General features: G+C 40.1%; 1 protein-coding gene across 2 annotated transcripts in view; it reads left to right on the top strand.

Annotated features, from left to right (window-relative positions):
• Positions 1–13189: 13189 nt before the first annotated feature.
• The window catches only part of LOC124144877 (protein MON2 homolog), a 77067-nt gene continuing 69962 nt past the window's right edge, over positions 13190–20294 (top strand). For both annotated transcript variants that reach the window (XM_046514486.2, XM_046514485.2), the window contains exons 1-4: positions 13190–13675; positions 15225–15288; positions 17220–17347; positions 19401–19532. In XM_046514486.2, coding sequence (XP_046370442.2) covers positions 13559–13675; positions 15225–15288; positions 17220–17347; positions 19401–19532 — 441 coding nt within the window. In that variant the 5' untranslated portion in view covers positions 13190–13558. The remainder of the gene's footprint in view (positions 13676–15224; positions 15289–17219; positions 17348–19400; positions 19533–20294) is intronic.

The following is a 20294-nucleotide window of genomic DNA, read 5'->3' as shown; positions in this document are numbered from 1 at the left end:
GGTCCACAAATCGAAATATTTGCTCTGATTACTGTGCTAAATGATGGTCAATTCGCGATAGCTTATCTGGCCTTTTATAACGGTAGCTTATAGAACTACTCAGTATCTACCAATATATGATGAACAAACGAGAGCAGACTTCGAGACGACCTCAGCTGACACTACAACTGCCTTTCTACGGTTACTGGGGTATCATTGGGTGTGGACAGCACCCGCAACTCATTCTTACACTTCACCATGAATGCGGAAGGTTATACTTTCCCCGCTACTCGGAACATTCTGACCAGCAAAATACACCCCTATATCTACTGATCACATTCTTCACAGGGAAAGTCCAGCATGTCATAGCTTTCTCAGAATGGAGCCCACGTGACCACGGACAGTTGTAATGTGTAACCCATGTCCAGGCACCTTGGTCGTCTAAAACCTGCATATATGGTCGGACATGTTTAAAGTCCATCAACGTGACCGTGACTATCGAAACTATATCGAGTTAAGGTAGTGCCATGTTTAAACCATTATATTGATAACTATTTTGTCTAGATGATAAATCTGCATAGTCTCAACAGGAGATAAAACATGAAAAGGCCCATTCATTAAAAAAATAAGGGATGCGTCTTGGAGCTATAACATTAGAGACCAATTCCTTATAAGCACAAGTGGCGAGTCTCAACAGGAGCTAAAACATTGGAGACAACTCATTAAGGGATTTTTGCGCGTCTCTGCTCGAGCTGAAACATGAGAGACAACTAAGTAAAAGGAAGTGGCGAGTCTCAACTCGAGCTGAAACATGAGAGACAACTCATTAAAGGAAGTGGCGCGTCTCACCTGTAGCTTAAACATTAGAGACAACTCATAAAGGAAGTGGCGCGTCTCACCTGGAGCTGAAACATTTAAGAGAACGCATTAAAGGAAGTGGCGCGTCTCACCTGGAGCTGAAACATTTAAGAGAACGCATTAAAGGAAGTGGCGCGTCTCACCTGGAGCTGAAACATTTGAGACAACGCATTAAAGGAAGTGGCGCGTCTCACCTGGAGCTGAAACATTTGAGACAACGCATTAAAGAAAGTGGCGCGTCTCACCTGGAGCTGAAACATTAGAGACAACGCATTAAAGGAAGTGGCGCGTCTCACCTGGAGCTGAAACATTTGAGACAACGCATTAAAGGAAGTGGCGCGTCTCACCTGGAGCTGAACCATTTGAGACAACGCATTAAAGGAAGTGGTGCGTCTCAACTCGAGCTGAAACATGAGAGACAACTCATTAAAGGAAGTGGCGCGTCTCACCTGTAGCTGAAATATGAGAGACAACTCATTAAGCAAAGTGGCGCGTCTCAACTGGAGATAAACATAATTAAATGAAGTGGCGCGTTTTGACTAGAGCCGTAACATTAAAAGACCAACTCATTATGATAGTAGGCTTCGTGTCTGAATATAGAGTCTTTTGTTCTCGCACTAATTCGTTGGTATTGATACGCAGATCGTCATAAACATCTACACTCTTAATTCCTGGAACCAGTATGCACAAGGCAGGTCCACAAATCGAAATATTTGCACTGACTACTGTGCTAAATGATAGTCAATTCGCGATAGCTTATCTGGCCTATAATAACTGTAGCTTATAGAACTATTCAATATCTACCAATATATGATCAACAAACGAGAGCAGACTTCGAGACGACCTCAGCTGACACTACAACTGCCTTTCTACGGTTACTGGGGTATCATTGGGTGTGGACAGCACCCGCAACTCATTCTTACACTTCACCATGAATGCGGAAGGTTATACTTTCCCCGCTACTCGGAACATTCTGACCAGCAAAATACACCCCTATATCTACTGATCACATTCTTCACAGGGAAAGTCCAGCATGTCATAGCTTTCTCAGAATGGAGCCCACGTGACCACGGACAGTTGTAATGTGTAACCCATGTCCAGGCACCTTGGTCGTCTAAAACCTGCATATATGGTCGGACATGTTTAAAGTCCATCAACGTGACCGTGACTATCGAAACTATATCGCGTTAAGGTAGTGCCGTGTTTCAACCATTATATTGATAACTATTTAGTCTAGATGATAAATCTGCATAGCCTCAACGGGAGATAAAACATGAAAAGGCCCATTCATTATAAAAAAAGGGGATGCATCTTAACTTTGAGCTAAAAACATAAGAGACCAATTCCTTTGAAAAGCAAGTGGCGAGTCTAAACAGGAGCTGAAACATTAGATACAACTATAATTAAAATGAAGTGGCGCATCTCAACTGGAGCTAAGCATTAAAATACGTTATAACAGAAAGTGACGCGTCTCAACTTGGAGCTAAAACACGAGAGACCAACTCATTCAAATGAGAGGCACGTCTCAACTAGAGCTAAAACTTTAGAGACAATTCATTATAATAGGAAATGGCGCGTCTCAACTGGAGCTGAAGATGAGAGACAAGATCATGATATTCGATGATGGAGTGTTTCAACTGGAGCCACACCATTAGAAACCAAACTCTTTATAATACGAAATGGCCCATCGTACCTGGAGCTGAAACATTAGAGATAACTCATTATAATTGTAAGTGGTGCGTTTCAACTGTAGCTGAAATATTAGAGACAATTCATTATAATATGAAGTGCTGCATCTCAACTAGGAGCCAAAACGTTGGAGACCAACTCATTAAAATGGCAAGTGGCAGGTGTCAACTGAAACTAAAACATTACAAGACCAATTCATTATATGACCAAGTGGTGCGTCTCAACTTGGCGCTAAAGCATGAGAGACCAACTCATTATCATAAGAAGTGGCACGTCTCCAATGGACCTGTAACACTAAGAAACCAATTCTTTATAAGAGCGAGTGGTTCGTCTTAACTTGGAGCTGAAACATAGGACCAATTCATTATAAAAGGAAATGGTGTGTTATAAGAGTAAGTGGTGCGTCAGCTTGGTGGCGACATGACTGACAGAGGGTCGTCTTCACTGATGAAAGCCGGTTCTGTCATGGTGGAAGGGTGTACTGCTTACAGGTTCAGTAGCAGAACCATGAGTGATGTCATTTGCTTGTGACGTCATGGTAACAAGTTTTGGATGATAATGATTTGAAATTCTATGAACCCCGATAGGTTTGCCCTTGTAGGTAATAAACATTGTGGGGTTTTGAATTATGTTTCGATAATGTAAATTATGTCTAAAAACACAAATAATAATTTTTAAAATTGATACTTGCCTGAAAAGGTAAATTACAAAAATTTGTAGAAAAAAAACATATGAACATTATTAATATTAAAATGCTGAATTTATATCACTGCAGATATACTTTTGAGTAGGAGTACGTAATGGTAGATGCCTCTGAGAAGAAAGCTACGTGAGGTCAGAATGACTTAACACTAGAAACTATTATTGGTTTCAAGTATTGGCTATCACTCAAACCTGCTATTAAGGGTTTTTTGGTTATCATAGAGTACTTCCATTTTACGCGACCCGTGAAGATCCGGGGTAGAAAAGACTATAGAAGCCCCGTCAGTTAACTTCCTTGCCTCGTGAATTCGCTAGCACGAATACATACTGATCATTTAGAACCTTTAATCTTGAAGTCAGCTTTTACGTATACATTGAGAAACCTCAGGGTTTGACTGCACGATCGTTCACGCATATCATCGATACAACCCATCCTAGTGAACAATACCCGTGAAGATCCGGGGTAGAATAGGTCTTCAGCAACCAATGCTTGCAAAAAAGGCGACTATGCTTGTCGTAAGAGGCGAACTAAAGGGATCGGGTGGCCAGGTTCGCTGACTTGGTTGATGCATGTCATCGTATTCCCATTGCCTGGATCGATGCTCATGATGTCAATCACTGGATTGTCTGGTTTAGACTCGATTATTTACAGACCGCCGTCATATAGCTAGAATATTGCTGAGTGAAGCGTTAAACAAACAAAGAAACATTTTACGCATGGCCTGGCGTTCCTTGTCAGTAGTCGCCATATCAGACATGTCACTGTCATGACGTCACATATTATGTCTGAATGAGGTCACATCATTTTCAAGTGGTTTAAAGTGAATACACAATCGCAACGATAACAAACAAATCTTGAAGAAGCAACATTTACTTGTAAAATAAGTTTCTTATTAGTGAGTAATTGCATTAAAAGAGTGCGCCGAAATAGATTAGTACCGTATATAAAGCCAAGTCAAAGAAAACATGGTGTGTCATGATTTGTTTTACACATAAAACAATATGGCAACGGTTCCAACCAGTCGCCAGCTTTGATCCAACGCGACCATGCTATCTAGGTACCCAAGTGTAGGATTTTTAACTTGAGTACCCGAATATGTTCACATCTGTATGGGCGCAGTCGGGTAGCCAAGTGGTTAAAGCGTTCGCCCGTCACGCCGAAGACCCGTGTTCGATTCCCGACATGGGTACAATGTGTGAAGCCCATTTCTGGTGTCACCCGCCGTGATATTGCTGGAATATTGCTAACTCACTCACATCTGTATGGAATCATAGAAGGTACAATGTCGCGACAACGTGTTATAATAACATAATATTACCACACGATGACCAACCTATCAGATAGCTGGATTTTATTACGAGTAATGATAAAGGTTATATGTGTTAGAACCTTGTCTGTGGGACAGGAAAAAAATGTGCCATCCATGTAAGGTTTCATCTTCCCGAGGCAAGGAAGTTAACTGACTGGACTTCTGTAGCCTCGGGAAGATGGTAAGGTTTCAGTGGACATGAAAGCACACTGAATTCACATCTCGCAGTCTGGGGATGCCGTGGCTGCAGTGTATGTAGAAGGCACTGTCAAGCCTTGGAAAGGCAGGGCAGGATGCAGCCAGATTTTGGATCATATCTAACGATTTCATTGTTTTAGGAGGGTGGCGAACTCTGAATGCTGCACTGGGTGCCATGACATGTTCATCTAGTGCGTGTATATCAATATTTCAATGTTGAAATACATTTTTCGTCCTTTTGTCTTGCAAAAAGTGTCAAATCGATAAAATATTTAGCCGTAAGGCTATAAGCACGCATAATGCAGTCTATATGGAAATGCCAATCTTTATCATGTGTTCCAGCTGTGTGCACTGATATGATTCATGAGTTCATCGGATGTCCTATATAAAATGGACGTCCAACAAACGTGTGTTAGCTCTTCCTTACAAAGAAGGAAATATTGTTTTTTAGACCATCAGAAAAATACCCTATCACGAACAAAACCACGAGAATTCCAATCTGATATAAACATAGTTGTAATGACAGCCATACTGAATTTGTAATTTACATCAGCAAACAAGCACAACCAAACCCTGTTATCTATTCACCATTCACAATTCGCTCGTCGTGCCAAGACCAGGGTTCGATTCCCGACATGGGTACAATGTGTAAAGCCCATTTCTGATGTCCCCGGCGTGATGTTGCTGGAATATTTCTAAAAGCGGAGTATAACCATACTCACTCACTCAATAAAGATTGAATGATTAAAAAAAGATACTAATGGTACTACATTTGGTTTTTAAGCGGTGGTGGTTATATCTCGATTCTAGTATGATGGCTACCCATGAACGTACTGCGCTGCAGCATCCAGGGTTCCATTTCACTTACATCGCCACCCTTCTAAAACAATGAAATCGTTAGATATGATCCAAAATCTGGCTGCATCCTGCCCTGCCTTTCCAAGGTTTGACAGTGCCTTCAACATACACTGGAGCCACGACATCCCCAGACCGCCAGAAACAAGATCAGCTGTGAACTCAGTGTGCTTTCCAATCTACCGAAACCTTACCATCTTCCCGAGGCAAGGGAGTTAACTGACTATAGAAGTCCAGTCAGTTAACTTCCTTGTATCGGGAATTCCCTAGCACGAATACATACTGATCATTTAGAACCTTTAATCTCGAAGTCAGCTTTTTATTATACATTGAAAAACGTTCACGAATATCATCGATACGACCAATCCTTGTGGACAAAACAAAGAAATGCAGATCCAAACTAGTGTAGTGTAGGCTGACAGTGACAGTCTACAGCAACCTATGAATTTACCTTAGTGTCTATTTGATCACCTATTTGATCTTTAATCACCTTTCAATGATCGGCCAATTGATCAATGATGACTAAAACATGTAACCGCCACAGGTTCATAAACATCTTCCGAAATCTCTACTGTCACGTTTATCGTGTCGGCCATTTTGACGTCTTGTACTTGATGTAAATGTATTACGACGCGCTGTCATTGTGACTGACTTACTGGGGTAGTTCTTAACAGACATTTCTCATCTAATGGTGATATTAATCGAATACATGTGAGTCCAAGATTAAAGGTTCTAAATGATCAGAAACACCGATTGTGTGTGTAGTCGTTGCCTATTCAGCGATAACAACCTGTATAATATTGTTCGAATTATCATCAGTGCGTGAGTGAGCTTGGGTTTCTAACGCGTTTAACCATATTGTTACAGAATGAAAGGTAGTCCAAAGTGCTCAAACTTCGATCATTTTATAGTTAAAAGATCTAAACATCCTTCAACATTTCATTTGTAAAACAACGAAACTTGAAATACAATACATACAATTTATCATTTGGAGGATAATTTTAAATAACAAATAAATTTAATATTATTGTATTAGAAACAGCGAATATGTCAAACTTACAAAATTATTAGTTTGGCTCCAACAGCAATAAGCTGTACATTTCAATGTCCAATGAAAGCTCGAGCTCAAGGTTCACAGACATATTGAACGTAGCTCATAAACAATTTACGTAAACGGGTGATATGATAATAGTAAAAGAACTTATTTTCAGAGTAAATTAGTCAGTGATAATATGCGGTATCTAGCATCGGACCAACATGCAAGAAGACTCCTCAAAGCCTCATACGGTTTTGTATCGAATACAAGTATAACATCAGGATATACTTTCACTGTAAATCTCTGAATCGTTACTGACAAAGCGGCGTTAAACACTATGTGTTTGTTTTGTTTGTTGTTTAACGCCGCACTCAGCAATATTCCTGCTATATGACGGCGGTCTGTAAATAATCGAGTATGGACCAGACAATCCAGTGATTGATATCATGAGCATCGATCCACGCATTTGGGATACGATGACATGCATCAACCAAGTCAGCGAGCCTGACCACCCGATCCCAATAGTCGCCTCTTATGACAAGCGTAGTCGCCTTTTACGGCAGGCCTGGGTTGCTGAAGACCTATTCTAAACTAAATTAATTCACTTTTACTTTGAACGTTACAGTTGTAGAATTTGTGAATATGTTATATGTATGTACACCGACAGGTAGTTTAATTACATATTCCAGGACTTACCTTATCATTTGTTCAACGTTCCCTCAAAACCAAAATTACGGCCGAGCAAAAAATCACGTTGGTAATGGTTTCTTCGTTTCACAATCATTGTGATAATGCTCATTGCATACGGAAATTTAAAAAGCAGCGTTCACCGTTGCGCGTAAATACTACAAACATAAGAAATCGGAGACTAAGCTCAATCTAATATCGATTTGAATGAATTCTAAAAAGCTTGTTGGAATTAATTTGACATGCACCGGTGCATTTGATAAATTTGGTCACGTCTGCTTCCATCCGTTGAGTCTGGATTACGCGCACCAAAAACTCGTGCAGCGGAAGTGTGTCCCGATTGGCTAACCATGACACGTGACAACTCACGTGACAACTCTGGCGAACACCTGCGTGAAATATACAAAACGTCTAACCTGATTTGACATTTGTTTATATAAATAATCTTAACCGACGAAGCCATGGCGTTGGAGTAGTCCAACGCGGTTAAAGCTTTTACTTGTGGATTCATGTCGATTCCATACGGTTACCGAGTATGTGAAGCCTATTTTTGACGCCCCTCTCCCTTATATGTCTTAGTTTTTGTTAGTTTCAAATTTCGCACATGAATTTTAAACAAGTGAAATGTATCGCTAATTGCTGTGGGAGCCAAACTAATAATTTGTAAGTAGGACACATTCGCTGTTTAAATTTCTCATACAATAACATTAATTATATTTGTCATTTGCAATTATCCTCCAAATGATAAATTGTATGTATTTTATTTCAAATTTCGTTGTTTTACAAATGAAATGTTTAAAGATATTCAGATCTGTTAACTATAAAATGATCTAAGTTTAAGCATTTACCTTTCATTCTGTAACAATATGGTTAAACGCGATAGAAACCCAAACCCACTCACGCACTGGTGATAATTCGAACAATATGACACAGGTTGTTATCGCTAAATAGGCAATGGCTCATTGAAAACGTACGTTGAAACAGCACACCGTTTATTATTCATATATAATTTATTTATTTGAAGTTTCACGATATACGGCTTCTCCAGAGAGGTAGGTCACATGACCGCGAAATTGAAGTTCATAAGTGTATGAACGACACAATTTGTCGTTTAAACGTTTTTCAAGAGACTTTATTCTTGAAATGACGTAAACACTGACGGACTACTTCCACATTCCTGGGGAAACCCATTGGAATTCCCCAGCACGACTACACACAGAATCGTTGTTTCTGATCATTTAGAACCTTTAATCTTCGACTCAGTAGACATTGAGAAAGATCAAGGGTTTGAATGCATTTTCGTTCACGAATATCCTCGCTACGACCCATCCAAGTGAACGAAAAAATAAATTCACATCCAAACTATTGTAGTATCGACTCGATCCGTGTCTTACCAATTACGACTGCACTAAAGATTTTCGATAGCATGGTTCTGGTTCATAGCATCTTATTCCAGTTTGGGTTTAGCTACGCCTGGATTATGCAAGATGTTGGAAATGTTTATCTTTTTATGTCTCAGTTTAAGCAACGTGTATCCGATTACAGCATCCAACGACGGCATTCATCAATATCATCAAATCCAAAGCTATTGGCATATTCAACCTACAAATCAGTTTTACAGACCGAAGATAGATAGATAGATTGTCTTTATTTCCTCCAGTACTGAAGATACATTATATAAGATACATTGTAGATAGATGAATTAGGTTAAAACTAAACAAATAGTTACATTTCATAGTGAAGGGGGTATGAACAAGTGTTGCCACTTGTTAACGTAATGAGAGACGAGTAACATAGTTTCGCCCCATATCTCAAGCTCAAGGTCTTTCATGCAATCAGGCAGTCCGCCTAAGAGGAAAGACATGATAACATCATCATCATTTGACCAAAGGTCAACAAAGGAATTCGCATCTGTGATATCAAAGATATTTTCGAACATTTCATTTCTTTCTTGCATATTAATAGTACGTGACATAAAAATGTGTTTGACTATGTCATGGGCTACAGTTCCGCAATGACATTCTCGTGATTCTATCTTAGAGCAGACTATTTTGACCATATTATACAGAACATAAAACTTTGAAGGAAATCGTAAAGAAAGTTACCAAATCCCGTGTTGACCTTCTGATCTGATACCAGTATATCTTAACAGGTCCTGTCGGTCGCACATCTGTTTCAAAAGCCTTACAGAATCTACATTTCTTATCTTTTCATTCACAAGACTAGTCCATTTACATTTACTGGGAATATTACAATTAGCTATGTACTCATAGACAAGATCGTATTTATGTACAAGGCGCAGCATGTTTAAACAGGGAGATTTATATCTTACCCAAGTCGACTCTACACTATTGAAACAAGCGCTGTCAAGATTCAGATGCAGCTGTCATCAGTTGATGATCGAAATAGGCAGACGCAAAGGCATCGATCCAGAATGTCGCTTGTGTAGATATTGTCCTCGATTAAATATTAGTCTAGTGGATAATGAATATCATTTTGCACATGCCCTGCTTTTAATGATTTAAGATCTCGATACATTGATCCTAAATACTTTGTAAATCCGTCACTGGAATCCTTTGTTCGCCTGATGTGTTCTAATCATAAACCTACTATTGTACAGTTATCAAAATTCATATTGAATGCAATGAATGCGTATTCCTGTAATGTTTTGTTCAATGGGATTGTGGCCTCTAACTTGAATTAAAGGTGTTGATTGACTCGATCCGTGTCCTGGCAGACAGATACAGTCTACAGCAATCTAGTATTTAGTTCGTAGGATAGGTCTTCAGCAACCAATGCTTACCGTTAAAGGCGACTGTGCTTGTCGTGAGGGGCGACTAACGGGATCGAGTGGTCAGGCTCGCTGACTTGGTTGATGCATGTCATCGTTTCCCAATTGTGGGGATCAATGCTCATGATGTCAATCACTGGATTGTCTGGTCCAGACTCGATTATTTACAAACCGCCGTCACATAGCTGTAATATTGCTGAGTGCGGCGTTAAACAAACAACAAACATAGTATTTAGTTAACACATCTTTACAATCACCTTTCAATTATTGGCCAATTGATCAATGATGACCAACACTATAACTTCGGAAATCTTTCCCGTTACGTTTATCGTGTCGCCCATTTGACGTCTTGGTGTAAATAACTTGTAGTACGACCCGCTGTCGTTGTGGCTGACTTACTGAGGTAGTTCTTAACAGACACAAGATAATGGTACTTCCTTCGACCAGCGGGTGGCCCAGTCGTCTAAGGCGCCGCGATTCGCTGTCCAGAGTTGCGTCCCTTGGGCAAACCAGAAACCTATGATTGTGGTTTCGAATCCCGGTTCGCCCCGATTATGTTTCTAGGTTTGTCAGCACGATACCCGTGCTCGTGGGTTTCACCTAAGTGGTAAACGTCTAAGACCCGCATCACTTCGGGCTTTCCTCCCACATTAAAATGGCACGCCGCGATATAATTGGAATACTGTTAAAAGCGGCGTTAAACCCAACTCACTCACTCCTTCGACCAGAGGCCATATACCAAGGGCTTGGTATATATGGTCTCTGCTTCGACCTTTGGTCTCGTGGTGTACACGCCATTTCAGGCCTACTTAAGAAAAACAAACAAACGTGTGTTCAAAAACGTAGAAATGTGTACAGTAGCTGTCTGTTTTGCACACTCAAACTATTGACGGGGTTGAGGACAGGTCGACAATGTATTCAGAAAACATCATGTTAAGAGCGCCTGGATTGCATATCGTCCTTTTCTGAACACAATATCGACTCGTACTCAACCCTGCATGTAACAATAAAAACAACGTACACCCCGCTAGTTTGTTTATTTGTTGTTTAACGCCGCATCAGCAATATTTCAGCTGTATAACGGCGGTCCGTAAATAATCGAGGCTGGACCTGACAATCCAGTGATTAACATCATGCGCATCGATCTACGCACTAGGTTTTTAGGTTTGGTTTGTTGTTTACGCCGCACTCAGCAATATTCCAGCTTTATGACGACGGTCTGCAAATAATCAAATCTGTACCAGACAATCCAGTGACTGACATCATGAGCATCGAGCTACGCAACTGGGATACGATGACAGGCATCAACCAAGTCAGCGAGCCTGACCAGCCGATCCTGTTAGCCGCCTCTTACGACAAATATAGTCGCCTTTCACAGCAAGCATTGGTTGCTGAAGACCTATTCTACCCCGGATCTTTACGGGTCCTTCGCAATTGGGACAAGATGACATGCATCAACTAAGTCAGCGAGCCTGACCACCCAATCCTGTTAGTCGCCTCTTACGGCTAGCATAGTTGCTGAAGACCAATTCTCTACCCGGATCTTCACGGTTTACATCCCGCTAGTGACACATATAACATCATACTATGTACTTATGCACGATCGTCAGGTCACAACCATCGATTCTTCCAGAGTTAAAGTGTTTATAGCTGCTGATCTTTGAACGTCATTGGGTCCACGAATTTAAATGTCGGCCAAGAGAATCTTGACCAAATGAACTTCCAAAGACTTAACAGATATGATCAGAGGTCGAGATAACCTGCGATAAGTACGCACGATAAATAACCGTTACCCTCATAGGTTTGGACCGCCTCCGTGGTCTAGCGTCCGCCCGGAGAGCGGAAGGTCCGGGGTTCGATCCCCGACCGTGTCATACCAAAAGACGTTAAAAGATGGTACTTGTTGTTACCCTGTCTGACGCTCGGCATTAAGGGGCTAAAACAAAGACTGGTCGGCTCGGAGTCAGTATACTGTGTCTGAGTGGGGTATTCATGTTAAACTGCGGCATGGTGTGTCAGTGAGCTAGCACTATAAATCGGCATCAGTCCGGACTAGTACAAGCACACACACACACACACACACACACACACACACGTGCATGCACGTCGCTATATAAGTGCAATAATTTTGAAAGCGACGTTAAACCCCATTTCACCTCATCTCATACGTTTGAGTTGCTTGTGGGTTGCCATTTTTCCATGGGTCCATTTTCTCTTTTACCCTTGCTTCTGTACAAATACTCACGAAAATATTTAAGGCCCGCTGGTATATAACGACACTGTGCGTTATTTCCCAATGTATCGTTTTCTGATAACGTACCTGTATGTCGTCACAGATCTTTATTTACTGACCGAATACACGTGAACTCTACTTCATATATATCACCACCGTCATATAGCTGGAATATTGCTGAGTGCGGCGTTAAACAACAAACCAACCAATCATATATATCACTTATATTATCAGTGAATAATGCATTTCGTCTCGCTTATTGTATTGTCTGCGGTTAGCTTGTGCAATATGTGACACACGTGGGCACCATATGGACAGACGCAAATCAACAAGTCAACAATATGTTTTCAGAATGGTGTTTATTAAAGGTTTAAAAAATGCCCAATAGAATAGACCCAAGGGATTAAAAATATATTCATTTGAATTCCCTTAGAAAAATATCAATTACCCAATGTGAATGATAACGTGGGTAAAAACTCAATGAAAACACAATAGCTGGAGCCTTGTACAATCATAGCAGTCAATGCATCGGTGCAGTCTAGTAATTATGAACTGCTAAATTGATATGCACACTGTACATATTGACCTAGCACAGTAATCGACAAACAGTTTTGCTGGTATTGCCAATAATAGCCTACCAAGCTCCACCTTATTCTAGATATTTCAACAGCTGTTTCAAAAATGATATGTATATTGTTTCTTCCCGTCAATATGATATTTCTGACACAACGCTGCGAATAACACAATTTAGATGGCATTGACATTTTAAAACGTTTCTTGTGACTATTTGGCGAATATTTTGACACAAGTTATTAGAGTTATCTGCCGTTATTTGTATACAGAGGGCGCGTTTTCCAATATGGCAGCTTCCTTACGAGAGTAAATCTGGAAGACGTGTAACATTTGCATTTTGATGTCACAACTATTATTAGTGGCAGTAGGATAGCACGCTGCCCAGCAATTTTATCGAATTGATTTTAAGTGTCTGTGTGGGAAAATACCTGTGACAATTAATGGTTGTTTTGGAAAAAAAGTGTTTCCATAATTGACAGCTTGACAAACTACGCCTTCCTGTGTTGTCTGCTAGAAAACGTGTGACCGGTGTTTTGGAAGTTCAACAAGTTGTTACACCTCGTGGAGATAAATATTCTGTCTGTAACTACATGTGAGGCTAAGTTACCTTACCGCTGTCATAAAGCAATTTGATAAGTTGGATCAATATGGCAAGTCGAGCAAAAAGCGACCCAGCAGTGGCCAAAAAATTGCTGGAAAATCTGCAGAATGACTTACGAACTTTGTCTTCAGAGAGTAAGAGGAGACATCCAGAGGTGAAAGAGGTACGCTATTAAAAACATCATGTGGGAAAGCGTGCAACTGCTCTTAATCAGTAACCAGACAAAATGACTTTTCAGCATGGCAATATTGGTGCTTCTCAGCATGGCTAACCTAAACATGAAAATGTCCTTAAGAATTGTTGGTGTGATAATAGAATCTGTTCGCCACCCAATAGTATAATAAAAACAATATATCTCTCAGGAAAAAATATTAAGTATTGCAAAATAATTATTTACGCATCTCTCTTCGATCGTTAGGGTTAGTTGTGTTAGGGTAGGTTACCCCCCGACTCCATCCTCTGAATTGTTGAATTACACCCAGATCATCCAGTGCTATTTCACCCAAATTGTAATGTTGGTGTATAATTGTTTAGAGTCCACTGACATGAGTCCATTAGTTACATAAGACGCTACTGAAGCTTGTCCTTTAGACATGCTAGAAATGTACTAGTAGTGCTTCAGAGTCAGGTTCCAACTTTTCAGACCCTATCTAGATGTGTGAGTAATTAATGTGAAACTGAGACACTGTTTCTGTGCAGAGTGATCATTAACTGCTGTTTTCGTAAAACTTAAAGAAGCTGTGTCTCACTTATTCAGGGAACCTACTGTTTCTCAGTTACTGATTATCATATAGATAATTGGGTATTAGTTGAGTGAATACTTGTACCCAGTAGTTTGTAATGGATGGAATAAAATGAATTGTGAATCTTCATTTCCAGTGATGTTTTATCGTAAATTTTATGTTTTCATTGACCAAATTTGCAAACGGCAAAACAAGAGCACAAACTCCTATTGCCACCATGACCATAACACAAGATGTGCAGTAACGCAGTGTGCATGTAAAGAGTACCTGCACTCTCTATTGGATCACATTTTTTTAAAGTATTGTAGCATTTCACTGCCGGGGTCGTGTGACACGCAGAATATTTAAGGATTTGTTTAAAATAGAAATGAAAATATAACGTGCAGCAGACCTTATGATGATGCGGGCGGCGCCTGAGTACCAAGACTATTGTATTTTTAGCCTTGAGTACCTTTGTTTTTTTCCCTGTTGACTTAATTGTGTTATTAAAAATACTTCAAAGTAAGGTGATATAGGACACATGTTGGGAGTGAATGATCCTTTTGATTTTTCATAAAGACTTTATCATCTTCTTTTTAAAGATCGATTAAACATGTTAACAAAATATGTTTATTTATGTTTCAGAAAATTTGTAATACATATGACTAGACAAAAGATACTTTCAAAATGTCTAATCCAACATGTGATAATGGTACATAAAATGTTTTACATCACAGTACCAGGGTTGAGAGATATATCCTGATTGGGCTGTACATTTTGTCCAGTTATCGTTTATTTTCCCGTCTGTATGAGATATGGTGAACTCACTTAATTTGTCTCAACAATATCTTATTACTATTAAGCTTGACTGTTTTTAAGAGGTTTCTTTGAATATGAGACTTGAACTAACCTGAAAGTTTCTCCTTCTTGTCCCAGATGTATTTGTGTGTGTATGGTCTCATACTATAATATTTCCTTTTCAAATTTCAGGCTGCTGAAACCATTCAGTTGAAGTTAAGGACTATTGTATCCAAGAATGAAAACCTAATTACAGGTTGGTAATTCCACTATATTTCAGCTTTGATGTTAGGGATGCCACAATTCATTGATGCATCTTGAATTATTTGCACCTGTTGCAACTATATGTATTTATATTTAAATTCTGTGTTGATTTGCCGAAAACTAAATATTTTTCAAAGTTTTGCAAGATTTACTTTTACGTGTCATTCAAAAAAATATATGCTAGATCTGATTGTATAAAGCTATTACAACGAGCCTGTACTGAACCATCATGCAAGAATCACACAAACTAGTTGATGGGCTCAACTTAATGTTTGTTTGGGGGGCACTGGTGGCCCAGTCGTCTAAGGCCCCGCGATTCGCTGTGCAGAGTTGCGTCCCTTGGGCATGCCAGAAACCTATGATTGTGGGTTCAGTCCCGGTTCGCCCCGATTTGCCCCGATTAGGTTTCTAGGTTTGTCAGCACCATACCCGTGCTCATGGGTTTCACCAAAGTGGTAAACGTCTCAGTCCTGCATCACTTCGGGCTGTCCTCCCACATTAAGCTGACACGCCGCGATATAACTGGAATACTGTTAAAAGCGGCGTTATACCAAACTCACTCACTCTCTCACTAATGTTTGTATGCTTGTTGTTTAACGCTGCACTCAGCAATATTCCAGCTATTTGACGACGGCCTGTAAATAATTGAGTCTAGACCAGACAATCTAGTGATTGATATAATGAGCATCGAAGCCACAAATTGGGATACGATGACGCATCAACAAAGCCAGCGGACCTGACCACCCAATCCCGTTATTCGCCTCTTATGACAAGCATAGTCGCCTTTTACGGCAAGCATGGGTTGCCGAAGACCTATTGAACCCCGGATCTTCACTGGTCCACAACTTAATGAAACATGTCACACAAACAGTGCAGATTAAGTAACATGACTTTGATAAATGTTTAGTGTTTTTCTCCAGTTGCACAACAGGTTTGCCAACATCCTGGTATTGTCTGTATCATGCCACAAACATAAATTTATTGAACGCCACTAAAAACTACAGACCAACCTGTCTGCCCTATTTTTGGATGAACTGAATTAGGAAATGCACATAATATTTCAGTTTCATATCGAGTGGTTTCCTGCACTTGAAAACCCTGATGTTTGTTTTGGGAATTGTTTAAAGTGTGAAGGTTGATCGTCAGTTTGAACAACGTTGTAAAACCAATTGATGATCGATTATGATCAAACATGCATGATAATAGAAATATCATTCATTGAGAGCAATGAATCTTAACATCTGACATATTAAAAACAATAACTAGAAAAGAAAAACTCTTAAATGGTCATTTGCTTGACTTTGCAACACAAACACGTCTAGTAGGAAACAGTTACATTCCGCCATCCTTTTGCTTGAATGTTGCTGAGTGTGGTGTTAAACAACAAAGAAAGAAAGAAAGAAACAAACAAACAAACAAACAAACTAGAAAACAGCAGCAACAAGCCATGAAACGTTTGGTTTTTGTGATTTTTAAAATGTCAGACTCAATTTGATTCACTACAGGAAAGTGACCCGTGAAGATCCGGGGTAGAATAGGTCTTCAGCAATCCATGCTTATTGTAAGAGGCAACTAACAGGATCGGGTGGCATGCTCACTGACTTAGTTGATGCATGTCATCGTATCCCAATTGCATGGATTGATGCTCATGATGTCAATCACTGAATTGTCTGGTCCCAACTCGATTATTTACAGACCGCCGTCATTTAGCTGTAATTATTGTTGAGTGCAGCGTTAAACAACAAACAAACAAACATTATAGTAAACTAATATGGTTGGAAAATAATTGATTACAAATATCGTGTAGATCCCTCGGTTGGAAACCATTAAACCATTGATGAAATCAATTAATTGGAGCAAACACTCTCTGACATTTAACCAATTGACCATGTTGTTTCAGTTGATAATATTGTTGTATTTTAGGCCTGATTCCAGCAAGTTCAGACATTGTACATCCTTTTGTCCTGGGCTGTGAGACGAAGAGCCCCAAGCTGGTGCACCAGGGTCTGGTTGCTGTGCAGCGACTTATATCTCATGAAGCCATATCTACAGTAAGTGGAGCATTGGCATCAATAATTCAGTTTAAGTATGCAGCCTTAGGATGTTGATTTTAAGACTAGTCCAGAGGAACACTTCTTCCCAAGGCAAGCATGTCCACTACCCTATATCAAAGCCTAGTTTCTACCCTTGCCAAATCAAGGCCACTTTTCTTGGCTCGACCCTGGTGCCATCTCGCGTAAATCGTTGTGCCCCTTGTAATGAAAATGCGATATCCAATCAGATTGTTGTTCTTTTTATCGTATATCTTCACATATATGGTGATAATGAAAACATTCACGATTTCATCCCTGACACAAAAACAAAGGCAAACGTTGGCAGGTTTAAAAGATGAAGAAGATGTATTCGTGTCAACAAAGACAGGCAGTGGTAAATCACTTTCATACGAAGGTTCACCAGTCCTGGATGTTGATTTTGTGAAACGTTCTCTGATTGGACTATCAATATGTGCGAAAGTCCATTCATATTTTGCACAGGAAAGTGGGCTTGATGTGGCAAGGATGGAAACAAGACTTTGATAAAAAGGCTAGTGGACGTTCTTGCCTCGGGAAGATGAGAGGAACAGTGTAAATCTTATCTCACAGGTCTTCAGAGTTTGTAGCTAATTTTATTCTGTTTCAATGTGTAGCAAATTTGAACCATTTAGAACTGGTTCAGAATTATAGCCCTCAAATGCTACTAGTCAATGAGGACGAGCATCATTGGAATTTTACTTGTCCTCACTGTGTTTTTAATTTGGAGGTTTTGAACGTACATTTGATACCTGCAAATTGCATTCAGAATCGAACACAATGGCGCAGGTTTTCAAATTTGAAAGATTTACAGGTTTTGAATTAGTCTTTGAATGGCATTCAGAAGTGATACACATAGGAGAGAGAATTTATGGATTCAACTTCTTTATTATGAGAAACATGTTTCAGAGTATATGCGACCCGTGAAGATCTGGGGTAGAATAGGTCTTCAGCAACCCATGCTTGCCGTAAAAGGGCAACTATGCTTGTTGTAAGAGGACTGGCGGGATCGGGTGGTCAGGCTCGCTGACTTGGTTGATGCATGACATCATATCTCAATTGCGTGGATCTATGCTCATGATGTCAATCACTGGATTGTCTGGTCCAGACTTGATTATTTACAGACCGCCATCATATAGCTGGAATATTGCTGAGTGTGGCGTTAAACAACAAACAAACAAACTAACAGATTATATGCTTACTCCTTCATCACCTGATGAAACGTTGTGTTCCTCGTAATAAAGAAGTTGAATCCATAAATTCTGTCTCTTATCAAATTAAAGTTCGAACCTCTACCTGAAAACATACTGTCCACTTCATTTTAACATGAAAAATGACAAAACAAACACGATTTATCTGGTTTTAGTGGAAATGATAATTGATGTGGTATTGGTTGAACCAAATATTTATTGAAGATTGAAAAGGGGAACACAGGGATCAGTGAGGATTGGTTTTAATCTGCATAAATGTTTGCCTTCATATGCCCAAACCATAATTTTCACCCTGATACTTGACCCTCAATAATGGGGTAGATATGATGTAGTGCATGATGGGGAAGCATCAAAAGTAAAGCCGTGTTGATGTTGCTGAATTATATTCAGTGCCGTAGCCAGCCCCCCCCGGATTTTTTATAGAAAACATTTTTCATTGTGAAAGTTAACTTGAATAAGAAATGAATAATCTTATTTCCCCCCCCCCCCGTCAAAAAAGTTAACTACGGCCTTGATGTTAATTACTTGTATTTGGTCATATTGCCACACTTGCATTAAATATTGTACGAACCACAACACGCTATTTAGTAAAGGTGTGAGGTATTACCGGCATATTGAAGTACATTCTTTCCGCGATATGTATCACAATATCATTTTTTCATGTTCGATATAGCGAGTGATTTCAAATTAGGATTTTTATCATGTGTTTGATGCTATATACTTGCCAAATGCCTTCCTGCAACAAACAAACCAACCAACCAATCAGAATGCAGAATTTTCTAAGGGTACTTGTTATTAAGAATGTCCGTTGTTTAACCATGCAGGCTGCAGCAGACAGAATCATCACCATGCTGTGGATGTTGATGGAGGGAGGGCTGGAGGAACTGAAGCTGCTGCAGACCGCCATCTTGTTGATCACTACCAACTCTGTGGTTCAGCATGATGCACTGGCTAAGGTAGGTCGTCCGGAGATTGCATACTCAGTCTCTGTCAGTAATTGGACTGCCTCCAGTGGATAGAACATCTCCCTGGAAAGTGGTAGTTTGATGTTTCGATCACCGGCTGCCTCCTACCGAAAGACGTTAATTGATGGTACTTGTTGTTACCCTGCCTGACATTGGGTGTTAAGAGGATAAAACAAGGTCGGCTTGGAGTCAGTATACTGTGTCTGAGTGGGGTATCCATGTTAAACCGTGGCATGGTATCTCAGTGGGCTAGCACTATGAAACCAGCTTTAGTCTGGACTAGTACAAACAGACACAAACACACAAGTGCATGTACGGGGGGCACGGGTGGTTCAGTCTTCTAAGGCGCCGCGATTCGCTGTGCAGAGTTGCGTCCCTTGGGCACATCGGAAACCTATGATTGTGGGTTCGAATGCCGGTTCGCCCCAATTATGTTTCTAGGTTTGTCAGCACGATACCCGTGCTCGTGGGTTTCACCGAAGTGGTAAACGTCTGAGACCTGCATCACTTCGGGCTTTCCTCCCACATTAAGCTGACACGCTGCGATATAACTAGAATACTGTTAAAAGCGGCGTTAAACCCAACTCACTCACTCAAGTGCATGTACATTGCTATTTTAGTGCAATAATCTTTTTTATCTTGAAAGGACATAAAACTTCATTTCATTTCACCTCACCTCACAGGCCACAAAGTTAAAAAAAATTCAAAGGAGCCACTTGGCTCCTAAATTATTTTTTCAAGGAGCCAAATAGA

The sequence above is a fragment of the Haliotis rufescens genome, unplaced genomic scaffold (assembly GCF_023055435.1).
Source record: "Haliotis rufescens isolate VD_foot unplaced genomic scaffold, xgHalRufe1.0.p SCAF_16, whole genome shotgun sequence".
Taxonomy (NCBI): domain Eukaryota; kingdom Metazoa; phylum Mollusca; class Gastropoda; order Lepetellida; family Haliotidae; genus Haliotis; species Haliotis rufescens.
Note: the sequence above shows the minus strand (reverse complement) of the source record. Positions and strands in the feature narration are given on the sequence as shown.